At 39.8% G+C, this 14,828-nt stretch overlaps 1 protein-coding gene across 1 annotated transcript in view; it reads left to right on the top strand.

Annotated features, from left to right (window-relative positions):
* runx3 (RUNX family transcription factor 3) overlaps nucleotides 1–14,828 on the top strand; it is a 37,349-nt gene that overhangs the window by 12,275 nt on the left and 10,246 nt on the right. Inside the window, exon 4 of the mRNA XM_041812841.1 lies at nucleotides 6,647–6,793. Within this exon, the coding sequence (XP_041668775.1) occupies nucleotides 6,647–6,793 (147 nt within the window). The remainder of the gene's footprint in view (nucleotides 1–6,646; nucleotides 6,794–14,828) is intronic.

Here is a 14,828-nt window from a genome sequence, read left to right as displayed (position 1 = left end):
ACTGAGCAAACACCGTCTCTGTGTTCAACTGATACAGACTTTGTAAAGGGAAGGCTGAACGAGATTTGGCAGTTTGCTGTTCATGTGGTCTGTAGAGTGCCAGGTGTGATATCAAGAAAACTTCACACTTCACCAAGCACTTCAAAGCACAAGGGTAGACATGCAAAGCAACATCCTGAGTTATTCTGCAGTGAAGATAAAACAGTATCAGGAAATAAAAAGGCACACATACACATGCACACAAAACAAAGCAAGGCTGAGCACGGCACACCCATTCCTTCAAAACAGCCTCTTAGTACATCGTTAATACCAGACATTTTATATCCATCATTTTATTTGTTCTTCATAGACTTCCATAATGCTTTCAGATGAAGCAACCGCTACTCTGAAATGAGTCTAGTAAATCTACAACCTTTACCATCCATTTTGGCTCTTGGTGCATATTGAGCGCTGCTGTTTAGGCCTCATGTGTGCACTGGCCCCCATCTCCCAGCTCTATCTTGTGGTTATGATATCATAGAGAGAAAAACAAGGGCATTCTCTCCTAAGTGCACCCTGACACATTAAATATTCATCCAACCACAGAAACCCCTCTGAAATGAGGATGGTGAACAGTGTTGGTACCCTTCTGGCCCCCAGCACTGACAACGAGAAGCCAAATGTTGGCGGTCGCTACGCTCGCTGTGGCTTCAGGTAAGGTCAACTGGCCAACAAGAGCACATTAACCCAACGTTTAAGTGGGAGATGTAGTTTCATTCTGTCCATTTCACTCTTAACAGGAATTTATACATTCAATAATATTTTATTTCTTTCAACAAGTGTAAATGTGAAGAGGAGATACAAGCAGATCAAAGCTCTAAATAGTTGAACTTACCATTACACCAACAGAGACTGTCATAACATTGTATTCAAATACATGTACTTCAGTATGGGGTTGGCCCCATTTTTGCAACTATGATAGCCTTCACTGTTCTTGGAAGGCTTTCCACAACATTTTGAGGTGTTTCCATGAGAATTTGTGCCCATTCTATTTGCAGAGCATTTATCAGGTCAGGCACTGATGTTGGACAAGACTGCCTGTCTCACTGTCTCCATTCCAGTTAATCCAAAAGGTGCTTGATGAGGTAGAGGTCAGGTGTTCTGTGCAGGCCAGCCAAGTTCTTCCACACCAAGCTCATCACACCATGTCTTTATAGCCCTAGCTTTGTGCACTGGGGCACAGTCATGTTGGAATTCCCCAAACTGTTGCCACATAGTTGGGTGCATAGCATTGTCCAAAATGTCTTGGTATGCTGAAGCATTAAGATTGGCCTTCATTGGAGATAAGGGGTCAGGCCCAGACCCTGAAAAGCAGCCCCATACTATCCCTCTTCTACCAAACTTCACCGTTGGCACAATGCAGCTAGGCAGGTAATGTTCTCCCAGCATCCACCTAACCTAGACTCACCCATGTGACTGCCAAATAGATAAGCATGTTATGCACTCCACAGAACACATTTCCACTGCTCCACAGTCCAGTGTTGGTCTGCTTTACACCACTGCACCTGACACTTGGCATTAGTATTGGCGCCTTTTGCGCACCATGCACCTTAGCAGTCGTTGACCCCACTCTGTGATTTTGTGTGGGTTTTAGCTTTGTGGCTGAGTTGCTGTTGTTCCTAAATGCTTCCACTTTCAGTTGATTGTGGAATTACAAAAAGACGTGTTATTGCAAACGTGGCATCCACCACGGTGTAATGCTTTAAGTGACTGAGCTCTTTAGAACAAATGTTTGCAAAAGGAGACTGTATGACTAGGGACTTGATTCCACACTGTAAAAAAAGAATAATTGAGAAAACTTAAAATTTTAAGGCAACCTTTTGCAGTAAGATTTTTGAATTGTGTCAACGATTTGCTATGTCATTGTCCTAAGTGACATTTCATCGTTGTACCAATTACATTTACGTTGTTCTGTGATTGGTCACTATTATTAATTCTTCGTTTTACCAATATAAACATGTTTATTTGCGCAATAGTGTCATTCATATAACTAGCAAAAGCTAATTAACTGCACAATCATTATTCATTTATCTGCATTTCAATAAATACACAATCCTAAATGGTGTTTCCATACTTTTATTTTACTTAACTGTGCAACACTGTAACACTTTGGTGATAACACTGTCAAGAATGACACGCCTACCCAGAGGAATACCACAACAGGTATGAATGCATTCATTGTATAAAAAAAGGAACACTTGAAAATCTGGCACATCATCCAGGACAACAGCCTCCTCCAAAATCACAGCATGTTCTGCATCATAGCTGATGAAGTTGTTGCAACAGCTTCCTCTTCACTTAATTCCTTCCGTGCTGTTAGCCGACCTCGACAGACCATGAGGCAGAACTTGCCCTTGCAAAGAAACGTGGTAAACCCCATGAGTCAATGTCAGAACTGCATTATGGGTATTTTTTCCTACTTTGTTGTGCCAACAACAAATTGCAAATTCTGCTGATTTACAATTACATATTTGGTCATAATTGAGGTGCACATTATTGGTCTAACATGTATTATCTAGTTAAATAATAGCTATTTTAATTTTCATGTTAACACAATTAAGAATACAAACTCTGGTGAATAGATTGTCGTCTTTTTAACAGTGCATACACTTTAGTTAACGGGCCTGATTGAAACACATGAATTTAATAATTAACAGGTGTGGCCAAATACTTTTGTCCATATAGTGTTTATGTTCATATAAAAATGTTATCACTAAGATCGCCTCTTAAGTTTGGGAGGGCATGGCAAGCTCCTCATCTGATTAACATCATAGAATGAACATTTTAAACCAAAGTGTTGCAAATGACATACAGATTAGTACAAATTAGTACAAAAAAAGATGACCTTTGAAGTTTCAAAAGTTTATTCTACAAGTATTACAGGTCTAAATGCAGGAAAAGACAAGAAAGAGAAAGTTTGGAGCTTTCTCCCTGTGATCGGTGGTGTTAACAGAAACAGCCTGTCCAGGATAAACGAGCTCCAGTTGTCATTTGAAGAGGTCTCAGCTCTCCTAAAAAAACGACCTCTCACAGCCTCCTGAAGCCCCTACTGGAAGCTCCAAACAGTGTGTCGCCACACTGAGTGTCCCTGCCAAATGGAATCAAGCCACTGGATTCACTGGCTCAAGTATGTGTGGTGTCAGAGTGTATGTGTCTGTGGGCAGCTGAATGATCACTTTCATCCCTAAAGAGCAAGCCAGTTCATCTTAGACCACCACTGGCCACATAAAAACTGACCAATTATCATTTTTTTCTGCTGTATGTGTTTTTTCCAACCAGAGAGCGGTGGGATGTATCATTTCCCTGACCTCAGACGTTTGAGGTGGTGTAAATCTCTTATTAACTACACAAGGACACAAATAGGGGCTATATTTGGAGGGCTGCTTCCCCTAACCGCCCCTGCTCTGGCCTGGAGCAGACAGTAGCCGCAGTGTCTATGTGGGCGATGAAGCCTAGACCTGGCACTGTGAGGGTGTGTGTATGTGTGTGAGAGAAAGAGCAAGAAAACGAAAGAAAAGAAGGCACAGTCCTTCATTTTGGTTCAAGAGAAATCAGAGTGGTCATGTATAAGTGGGAATAAAAAAGACAATCTAATTAAACTTTTGAGTGGTCACAACTATTTTCAGTTTCTTCAAGACTCACTGTCAGTGCTAAAGTAGATTAGTTGTTCTACAACCATGCTAAAAATGGGCGCTGCAATAATCACACTGAGTAGAGATAACTCAGTATGTGACGTTTCTGTTGTAGAGGAGAGGGGTTCACTCGTACTACTGCCGAGCAACAGGTCTCTGTGCAGTGTGCTCTCTTGCTTGCTCTGGCAATAAAGCTTCTTGCTATCAAGTCCTGTCTTTGAGGCCTTTCATACCTACACTTAATATAAAAATCGTACAGTCATACACCCAGCCGTGGTCAGCTGACAGCCAGCTGATCCCCAAATATGCCCTCCCAGCTCCCACGGCCAATCACAGCTCTCTCTCTTATCACAGCAGTGTATTCAAATATGATGTTCTTCTCACTAATCCCAGCTTGCATTAATACTGATGCACCACGCTGCTGCTGTATCTGCTGGCAAAACTTAACCTCCTCTACCCCAGCCTCCTTCTTTATAGCATAAAGTGTGTTGCACCCTCATATTCAGATTCTTACTTCTTTGTATTAATTACTTTTGAACTAATTTTATTGTATTCAGTACCCATTGTCATAAATGTATCTCTCTAGCAATCTTTCTAACAATACCCACCCTGGAAAGTCAAAGTATATATAAAAATGACTATTATTAATATGTAATCACAAAGTCACACAGACAAGGAGCTGCTGAAGGCAGCTTGTTAACACAAGCGCCACAAATTTTTCTAGTAATTTAAACAAATTCAGGTTAAGAGTGGTTGAACCAAGGTTATTATAGTTAACTAAAACTAACTAAATAACTAAAACTAAAATGCAAAAATCATTTTAGTTAACTGAAACTAAATCAAAACTAAGCTTTACCAAAAAAACGAAAAATAACTAAAACTGTATAGTGTGCTTACAAAACTAACTAAAATAAAATAAAAAAGGAGACAAAATATCCTTGGTTTTAGTCTTTGGAACAACTATATTGGCTGGTGCCAACACCAGTCTGGGAATGTAAAATTGCCTGAATTGATTGGTCAAGACTTTATACAGTGGTGGTTTTATGTCTGGAGTTGTATTCAAACATCATCTTTACATAAATAAAATTAAAAGTGAAGAGTAGCCTGCTTGAATATCTATGTTTTTAAAAAAGGTTTGATGTTCCCTCAGCCCTGACATCTATCTGAAAAACTAAAACTAACACTACAACTAATAAAAACGAAACTGAAGCGAGGCATTTTTGCAAAATAAAAACTAAACTAAACTGACAAGCCAGCAGTAAAAACTAATTAAAACTTAACTGAAATTAAAAAAAGAAAGTGAAAACAAAATAAAAATTAAAACTATTGAAAAATCCAAAACTATTACAACCTTGGGTTGAACCAAAACCAAACTCTTTCTCTCTCACGTATGTTTCTTTCTTTTGACGACAACTTTTAATACGTGGTTAAAAAACTACAGAAAAGAAGTGACAGAAATGCCATGTCCACTCAGACCAATAAGCCTGATTCTTTATACTTCTTTTAGCAAATGCAATAAAGATTTATCATAGGTGTCAATTTCAAAAAGGTACAACATTTTCTTATGTTGCACTTTAACCGCACTTATTTTTAGTGTCTGAATTTCAGGGCTTGCATGCGCTCTGTCACTGTTCACTAGTGGGTGCCTGTGTACCCTTTGAGCATCTCTATACATGTGTGGAGGGGCCATTTTGTGTGATATATTTCTATATAGTTCGCAAAGGGAGGATGGAGGGGAGGTGGTGGGCACCAACAAATGGACAGAGCGGTAAACGAGAGGAAACTTTACCCATGGGTCAGCCTCTGAGGGAAGATATATTGCCCATGGGTCAGTGGAGAGAAGGGACGGGCAAAATCCATATTGGTCCGTCTGCCTTGCCCCCTTTATATAGTGATAAAATATTCAAATCCAGCCATTACTTCACATTAGGCTACTCTGTAGAGATGCCAGGGAGAAAACCACAGAATGTATATATGCCGGTTCACACACAGTTTTGGTGCATTGATAGTTACATTAAAATCTCTTCCTCCCATTAGAGGCATCCGGGCTCACATCTGACATTTAAGGTGTGTTCACATGTATGTGCATGTATGTGTGTTTGAGAGAACATGTGTATTTATACATGTCTGAGTACATGTCTGCATAAAAGGCATGATCAGAGGTTTTTCTAATCATCTCCCTGAACGGGACATCAAAGTGATGAGGGCGCTAAGTGTCTTGCTTAGTCTGGATAAAAGAGATGAAGCAGATAACATTCACTTACTCCAAGTTCTTTTTCACTCCTTGCTCACTCAGACAAACACGGGCACCAACGATACTCATTTCACTCGTTTTTATCTGTTATGTTTAAAACTGATGACTATATGGTCTGACGGTCTTGTCTGGGTGTTTCCGTCTGACTAAGTGCTGTGTCAGTAAAAGCTGAATGCTCGTCTGTGGGTGTTTGTGAGAGGGGCAGTAGATGTATTTCTATTTATTTAAGCAAGATGTTAAGATTAAGATCACCTTGTCAGTTCATGGAAATGCTAGATGTAATAAATCACAGTTTATTATTTCTTAGACCTTAGCTTCTAGGAAAACAGCATTCCTCAAGCATTCACTTACACTGTCGTTATCTGCACATGACGCGACAGCAGGTGCAGCTTGGGTAACACTTAGTGTCTAGCCAATGTATGTCAAGGTCTGCTAACATTCAAATAATATTTTTGTATTTGGTAGCTGGAAACATGGGGAAAGCATGCCTCTTCCCCCTGGAGTAGTTTCACTCTAACACAGTGGTTGTGCATTACAATAGATGATACTGAGGAGGATATTTTACTCTGGTGAGAGTTAAAACTGAAACTACGGCAGCTGTACTCAATTGATAACTTTAGAAAAGGAAGAATTTCCCAGTAGGACTCATGCTATTATTATGTAATATTTTTGTATTTGATTGTGCTGGTCCTTAATTTCTCTCCTTGTGTTACTGTTTCAGGACACAGAGTGAAGATAGAAGACCCCCAGAAGATGCAGTTCTCCGACAGGCTGTCAGAGATCGAGCGCTACCAGCGGAGCATGCGAATAGGCCCTGTAAACAACCCTCCCCGCCCCATTCACCAAACCCACCTCAGCACAACTCAAGGTGAGGGCCCCTGACACCTCGAACCACAGGCAAACAACACCCCCTATAGCAAAACACAACACAGTCAGCTTCAGCTTCTTTTATGCAATAAAACCTTGAATAAAACAAACATATCCAGTCCCACCGACCAGAGTTGAAGGGATATCTAGCACAAATCTGCTACGCATCAACACGCCCTTCATCAAGTACAAAAATAAGTCAAGAGCTCCTCATGTGGATTTCCAGAGCTAGGGGCACTTTCCAATTCTGCTCCACTAATCAGAGAGCTTTTCTGTGTTGGCAGTCGGATGGGTAGCTCATGTCTGATTTGTCTCTGACTTGGTGCCCCCACAGTGTGCAGGGTTGGCCAGGTGGCATAGTGGGTACTGCCAACCGAGCTTGGCTTGGATGCTGAAGTTGGCCTCCCCACTCTGCACACTACAAGCTTAGGAATGTAACAGCAGCCTGTTACCCTGGCAATCACGTCACTCTCAGACAGGTTGAATGTGGGGTGGAGGGTGCAGGGTGGGGGCAGACTGAGGTGTGCATTTGTGTGTGTGGGTGTGTGTGTGTGTGTGTGTGTGTGTGTGCTGTGGACAGCTGCGTGGGTGATGGCTAGAGTGAGGATGAGTCTTCACTCTCAGTCATGTCAGAGCCTCTTTAACAGGATGCCATGTCTGGAAGACAGAATACACAAACACACACATCTACACAACACTTGTGTTTCCTCTTCTCCCACCCACTCGCTAGTTCTCATGCGAGCTAATGAATCTCATTACCTTTGTATCAGCATGTCACTGGGTACAGGAGGGCTTGTTTAGAGTTCTGAGCAGTGAGTAGGTGGACCTTTATCAGTGTGTATCACAGCCATGCTCCTGTGTTTGGCCTTGTGCTTGGCTTAGCCAGCACTGAGTCACCAGTTTGGGCCTATCTAACAGCTGACTGTGGAGAACAGAGGGTCTTCTACCCTGTTTTCCTATGTTATACTTACTGTTAATATTGATTTTCACTTGCACAGCTTGTACCATGGAAAGAACAAGTCAGCCATTTCTAAAACTTCACAGAATGATGATAAACACTGTGGAGCTGCAACACAATACAGTCACTATGACTGTAATTCTCCAGTGTTGTAGAGCAGTAATACCCAACGCATGGCTCTTGAGCCACATGTGGCTCTTAAAAATAATCTCTCCAGAAAACCATAAAAAACAGAACTTTTGGCCTCAGAAATGACCCATTGCAAGTCACATCGATCAATTTGTTCCCCACACATACACAGTGTCACCAAATTGAATTAACCTTTAGTTTTTGTCTCTCTACATCTATCAGATGTGTGTAAGAGAGAAACTGCAAGATAAATATGACTGATTCTTAAGAAAAAAGAAAAACATGTTCCAAACTTGAATTTTGTTTTACTTCAGTAAAGTGAAGTGGATATTTGTGCAGGCTGAGGTCTCAACAAGCAGCTCTTTATAGCAACCAGGCTAGATTAATGGAGTTAATTGTGATTAATCAAGTTCCACAATTAGTGCATTATATTTTTTAATGCCTTTAATTGCATGCTTTATTTTCCCTTTAACACACTTTGGTTAAGACACATCAGCATCTCCCTGCAGCCACAGTGATGTCAAATAACTGCTGCTCCTTAAGGTCTCGTTTTATTTTGAAAAACTCAGACAGCTCAGTGGACAAGTCCAAAGTCATCTGCACCTTTTGTTATTAAATATTTCCCTTTTAACCGTCTCCCTATAGCCTTTTAAATCCTTAACAAATTTCTTTTTCTTCAGTGATGTTTATATCATAATCTTGAGTCTACCATTGAAAGCAGGTCTGCATCCAAACAGGAGGTCAATTACCTTTAGTCCATGACAGTAGAAAAATTCAAACTGTTTAATATGCATAATTTTGGAATCTTAAAATGCGATTAAAAGGGAGTGATTAAATGTGATTACAGCAGAAATTCTGAAATTAATCAGCATTAAAAATTTGAATATTTTGACAGCCCTAGTAGGAACAGACTTTTAAAAAATATGAATTTTCACTGATAATAAAATGTTTCACATTTTTATTGTATTAATTCATGATAATTTTAAAGTTTTCAGTCATCAACTACTGGAATTCAGTAAAGATAACTGGTAAGAAAATGTAAGATTTTCTTTTTTTTTCCCTAATTATCTCTGAATTTCATTATTTTCTAACTTTATCTTTAACCATATTAAACTAATATCTTTAAATAAATTAGTATGATATATAGAGTAGCTGGTATTAAACAAATAAGCAGAATAAAATGAACAGAGGATAATGCATTGAGAGGATTGTATTTCTCGTGAGTGGGCGCGGCTTCAGTTCCTTCCACCGACACACCCCCACCATCTTATAGCAGATTTGACTGGCTCATTTTTCCTGACTTAGAAGCTTAATTTAATAAACTTAGAAAATGTTTTTCATGATTGAAATTTTGGTCGTTTGGTTCAAAACACAGTGGCCTGTCATACAATAAACTTAAAATAAAGACTTTTTTTTATCACTTTACAGGGACTTTAAACTAGCTTTAAACCTAAATAGTTACCTTGACTATATATAAAGAAAAATAATGAAAATAAAAGGCAAAACCAAGCTCTCTGCATACTCTGAGTGCTAAATATTTTTGGTAATTACTGGAGCACATCCCAAGCCTTCGATTGTGGTTCTTGCAAAAGTATTTTTTCGACACGCTGGCTTTTTGGTTGAGCAGGGTTGAGTAACACTGTTTTGGAGACTTATCTTCAGGGTTACACACCTTTAAAAAACAAAATTAAGACTTTTTAAGAAAAATTAACACTTTTTTTGTGTAACAAATGGTCAAAAATGAGAGGTGTGTGAGATTTTCAGAACACCAGACAGAACTGAGTTCTCTAATGCACTGTTAATGAAATGTCAGTTGATACGATACATTTTGGGGTTACAAAAACTCAAATTTAATGCCTTTTTCCTATCAATATAATAGTGATATATATCATAACATACGCTGCAAGCATATATGCATACAAGTCAAATAAATGTAGACAGAAAATGAAAATTGGATAAAGGCATGTCTTAGTCAAAGTGCATTCTAAAATTTAAGACCTCTAACAAGTAAAAATTAGATTTTAAGACTTTTTATGGCCTTAAATTTAAAAAGTAAAATTTGAGACCTATTAAGACGTTAAAGGAGCTGCAGGGACTTTGTATTTTAGTGTTACAGGTGGTTTGTAAATTTAAAAAAAAATCACCTGTAGCTATGTTTCTGCTTGAAGTTTCTGGGGCTGACTTGAAAACAGAGGGAAGCACAGAGAGATGTACAGACTTGGTCCAGACGACAGAAGAGAAGCTCTTTACTCCACTCTCGTCTGACTTGCACAGGATTAGAGCAGGAATTAGGATGTCAGAGACTTGTCAGGCTTCAAAGGGCTGTGATGTTGCAACACACACACACATGTACAGTGCATACACTGTGAGCAGACACAACACATTAACATCAGTTGGAACTGTCAGAGACGGCGAAGGCCTGGAGCTTCAGCTGCAGCCGCCAGTGTCTGGAGGCCATCTATAAGGAGCGTGTGTGAGGGAGACAGATGAGGGGAAGGGCTGTAAAAACCACACACCTTAATCTGTGGTATTACCATCATGACGGCACACCGCAGGGCAAGAGTGGTAAAATAATTAAATAACAGAGCAGAGGGCCTTTCTCCCTCCCACCTCGTCTATTTGTTGCACCGTCTGAGCAACAGACTGGAAATGTTTGTGGCGGCCGACATCAATCGCAGCACTCCCGTATGTGTAGGATCACACAAAGACAGCAATGCTACAGATTTACAAGGAAAGCTCAAACAAAAATAGACTTGTTGTAATAAATCCCATTCAGAGACACAGGGAGCTGTTTACATATCAACAGCACACTCGCTCTGCTTTGGCAGCCATGCCAGACACTGTTGTATTTTGTAGATACTTTAAATCCCAGGGCCTGTTTGTTTGAGAATTATCGGGTGATGGATAGCCCATCAGCACGTTATAATTAAATGGATTCCCGTCTAGCTGTTACAAAAGATGTTTTCCATTATCCATGACTGTAACCTTGCATTTCCCCTCTTGATGACGACTAAACAAGAAACTACAGTGTCATCTCCTCCTAAAGCCTCCTTGCTTCATTTTGTTGTCTGAGCAATGAAATACTGTCTCAGTTTTCTTGTCAACAGGATGTGTCTCCAGACATCTGCTTTAGGTTCCTTTGGATTCTTAATTCACAAACATGCGCAGATGATTGCACCATAGGCGCACTGAAAATCACACGCAGACACATACACACTATTCAGTGCTAGTGTTGCAAGTTCTCCGTTAGTGGCCCAGACAGACAGGGTAATTAAGAGCTCATTACAGTGCATGCAGTGACAGGATTCCTGTATGCTGGCAGACGCTGCATTCACTGCTTGTTTTTGTTCTTCTGTGGCCACAGGTAAGCCTGCTAGACATGTGGAATGATTCTCGGCGAGGGCGGAGGGAGTTTGTGTCAATGTGTGTGTGTGGTTGAAAATGCATAGTTTAACTAGTACAGTCAAGCAAATATGACACTCAAACAATCAAGTACTAAATTGTTATTCTGGTTTTCAAAACCTCAAGCAAGTTACATGTGTATACTATATGTATCTGTGGGCGGCAGCTTTATTCTCTTATCTGATACAAAAAATAATCAATACTTTAAGATTGAACATTGGTGGAGAAGCAGACAGGTGACTGAACTTTTTATTTCCCCATAGAAAGCCGATTCAAGTTCTACCTGTATTAAATTTTGCATGTAGACAAAACTAAACAAGCCTTTGGGACACCCTCTGACAGACAGGCGTAAGCAGCTCTTTTAACTTAAACGTGTTTAAACATTTAAAAAAAGAAAATACAGGAGCAACTTAATCATCCCCAAAAAGTCAAGGCACTTTAGAGGTGGTATCATTTAACATGTTATTTGCTCCAACACCTGTGTGTTCCTCTCTGAAGATGAACATCAGATGGTAGCATAACGTTCCGCCATCAAGTCAAGTGCTCAACGCTTTGATGAGGGCCCAAAAGTGTGCATGTGCATGCAAGAGTTTTGAACCCTTAGGGGAGGTTGTGCACATTGTACGCATTTTCATTCCTTATTTTCTGATCATTTTGGCTGTGTTCATGTATGTGGCAGGAATTTTGGCAAGATTATTTTTTAAATCTTGTTATTTCCAGTTCAGCTCCAACAGTAAGTGTAATACACACCGATAACATCAAGAGTTACACTCAAGCTGTTAAGTGCAAAAACCGAAACCCATCCAAAATGCAATTTTTGATCTCACTTTCATTAAAGTGCATGCATCATATCTGGGTGTCAATCTGGGCTTTTGCAATGAATTGATCATTTTTACTATACTACACCAGATGCTGCATTTTGATCATATTTGACATATGGAAAAAAGCATGCTAAACATGCAAAAAATGAAAATGCAATAAAAATCAATGTGCTAATCATTGACATATCCCAGCCTGTAAAAATGTAACACAAGAATACTTTGCATGAAGAATATTAAAAGTAATTCATTTTCTGTTTTGTTTTTCATCTAAAAACATGGTGCCATCATGACAAAAACTGGTATTCAAAGGGTTAAAATCTTATAAAATGAATGAATATTTGATATCATTAGTCAGGTCAGTTGTAGACTAAAAAATAGCTCAATGAAAGTAGAAAAAAATATTCATGTATATTTTTAAAGCTACTGTATGAAAAGTGCATTTTTAACATTTAGCAGTTAGAGTCAGTGTCTGACACTGAATAAAAAATAATAATGAAAAAAATCGATGTTGCTGCTTATCACTGACATATCCCAGGTAGAGGTGAAAATCTTTTGGCACCTCACGATTCAATTTGATTATGATTCATAGGGCTACGATTCGATTCTTAATCGATTATTCATGCATCCCTCATTCCACCCTTCTGTTCCTGCTATTTCACAGTATCAAATATTCAAATTATTTTTCGATTACTGATTATTGGACATTTATAAATCAATTGAGAATCTTCCTCCTCTACATCACGATGCATCTAAGAATACATTTTTTTCTCCCACCTCCAATCCCAGGCTTCAATAATTCAACACAAAAAAATAACTTTGCATGTAGAATATTAAAAAGAATTCATTCTTCTGGGGTTTTTCATTGGAAAACATGGTGCCATCATGACAAAAAAACTGGCATTCAAAGGGTTAAAATCCTAAAAAATCAATGAATACTTGATATAAATAATCAGGTCATTTGTAAGTGGAAAAAATAGCTCAATAAAAGTAGAATAAATATTAATGCTTAATATTTATTAGCACATTTTTAGAACTTAGAAGCTTGAGTGTGTCTAATATTAAAACAACCCCTAAAGGTTAAATGTGAGTGGCTGTCTGAAAAAAAATAATTGCAGAAATAACATATTGCATACTTAATTTTTTAAATACACTCAAAATTAATGTGGCTAATTCGATTAAAAATGTGAATCAATTAATTCATCACATTTTCCCTAATGTTGGTACCCCAGGCTTCCGCCTGAACTGGCACACATCTGCTACAGGTGTGCTTTGGCCCTGTTCCTCAGAGTGTTTAGGCTGTGGCCTCTGGACTGGACTTTCCTCCAGAAAGTCTTGTTTGATGGAGGACCAATTTAATGTAGTGGTGCCCCTCCCACCTCATCCACAGTGACCACACTGTTTACTCCACATAAACAAGCTGGCCGGCCCCCCAGGTATAAGGCGGCGCAGAGCTCCTGCCGCTGCATACTAATTCACACATCAAGAATGACATGATCAGCCAATTAGAAGCAAGAGTGAGACAGGAAATTAGCACCGTCAGGTTACTGTGGTGTGGGGACCTCTGAGTATAACCGTCACGCTAGTTGGGTTTCACGCTGATTCTGCCAAACCCAAGCAGGAAGCTGGCCCTCTGAGGCCCGTACAAGTAAAACGAGCAGGAATCTGAACCAGGTCTTTGGACACTCTGTTTTACTTCTTCTCTACACTATTTACATAATATGTCAATGGCCGCCACAGAGTTTATTTGTTATGGTGCCTGAAAGCTTCACTTGTGGTTACACTTTGCTTGTGACCCTGAGTTGAATAATTCAAACTGAAAATGTTTTTGTCTTTCCACAAAAAAGAATCTTTTGAAGCCACGTACAGAGCAGAAAAAGGAAAGGGAAAAAAAAGATGTTAGAGCAAGTTGCTTTTCACCAGACTCAACAGTTTGTGTAAGTTTTAATTGCACATCAGAGCCGGGCGCAGTTTTACATTTCAGCAATTATAGAAACTACATGTGTGCTATGAACAGTCTCTATTGAATGTGGGGAAAGGGCGGAGTGCGAGGATGACGAGCTCTCAAAGAGAACATAGGATTTTCAGGCCATGTGTTTGTTTTTGCTCATGTTATAAGTGAGGGCTCAAAAGACATATCAAATGTCCTACATAGCTGAGCCAAGGCCATGTTCCTCCCCTCTTTAACACTCTTTCCCTCTCCTTCCCTCGCTGGCGTCTTTCTTTCTCTCTTGCTTGCTCTCTCACATTCTCTCCTGTTGCGACGCCTAAGGCCTAAGCGAAACAGGAAGCCAGCACAAGGACTGGCATTCACTGTGTCTCAATGACATGCTTCATTACGGCAGGCGCATTACATGTCTCAGAGGCGTTGCTGGATCCGGAGTCACGAGGATGGGTGCCATTTTGGCTCAAACATCTTTTCAGCTACCCCTTTCATCTACACATGCACTTCAAAAGCAGTGCATATGTTTATTTGTGTCCTCCCCAAAACTGCACTGGCACCACCCCAAAGCTCTTACGAGTAACGCTGTCGCCGCGTCTTCTTGTTTCTGCCCCTGCTTTCCCCACTCTTCAGCTCCGCCCAGGGGGCTGTTCCCCTTATTAACAGGGGTAATCTGTGCCTCTGGTATTGACGTTGTCTGCAGGCCAATCAAAATATTTAAAGGAAATGTTTATTTTCTTGAGCGGATCGCACCAGCTGCTTGGAAGCCTGTCTGAATAAGGCCATT

The sequence above is a fragment of the Cheilinus undulatus genome, linkage group 18, assembly GCF_018320785.1.
Source record: "Cheilinus undulatus linkage group 18, ASM1832078v1, whole genome shotgun sequence".
Lineage (NCBI taxonomy): Eukaryota > Metazoa > Chordata > Actinopteri > Labriformes > Labridae > Cheilinus > Cheilinus undulatus.
The sequence above is the reverse complement of the archived record's forward strand: the minus strand, read 5'-3'. Positions and strand labels throughout refer to the sequence as shown.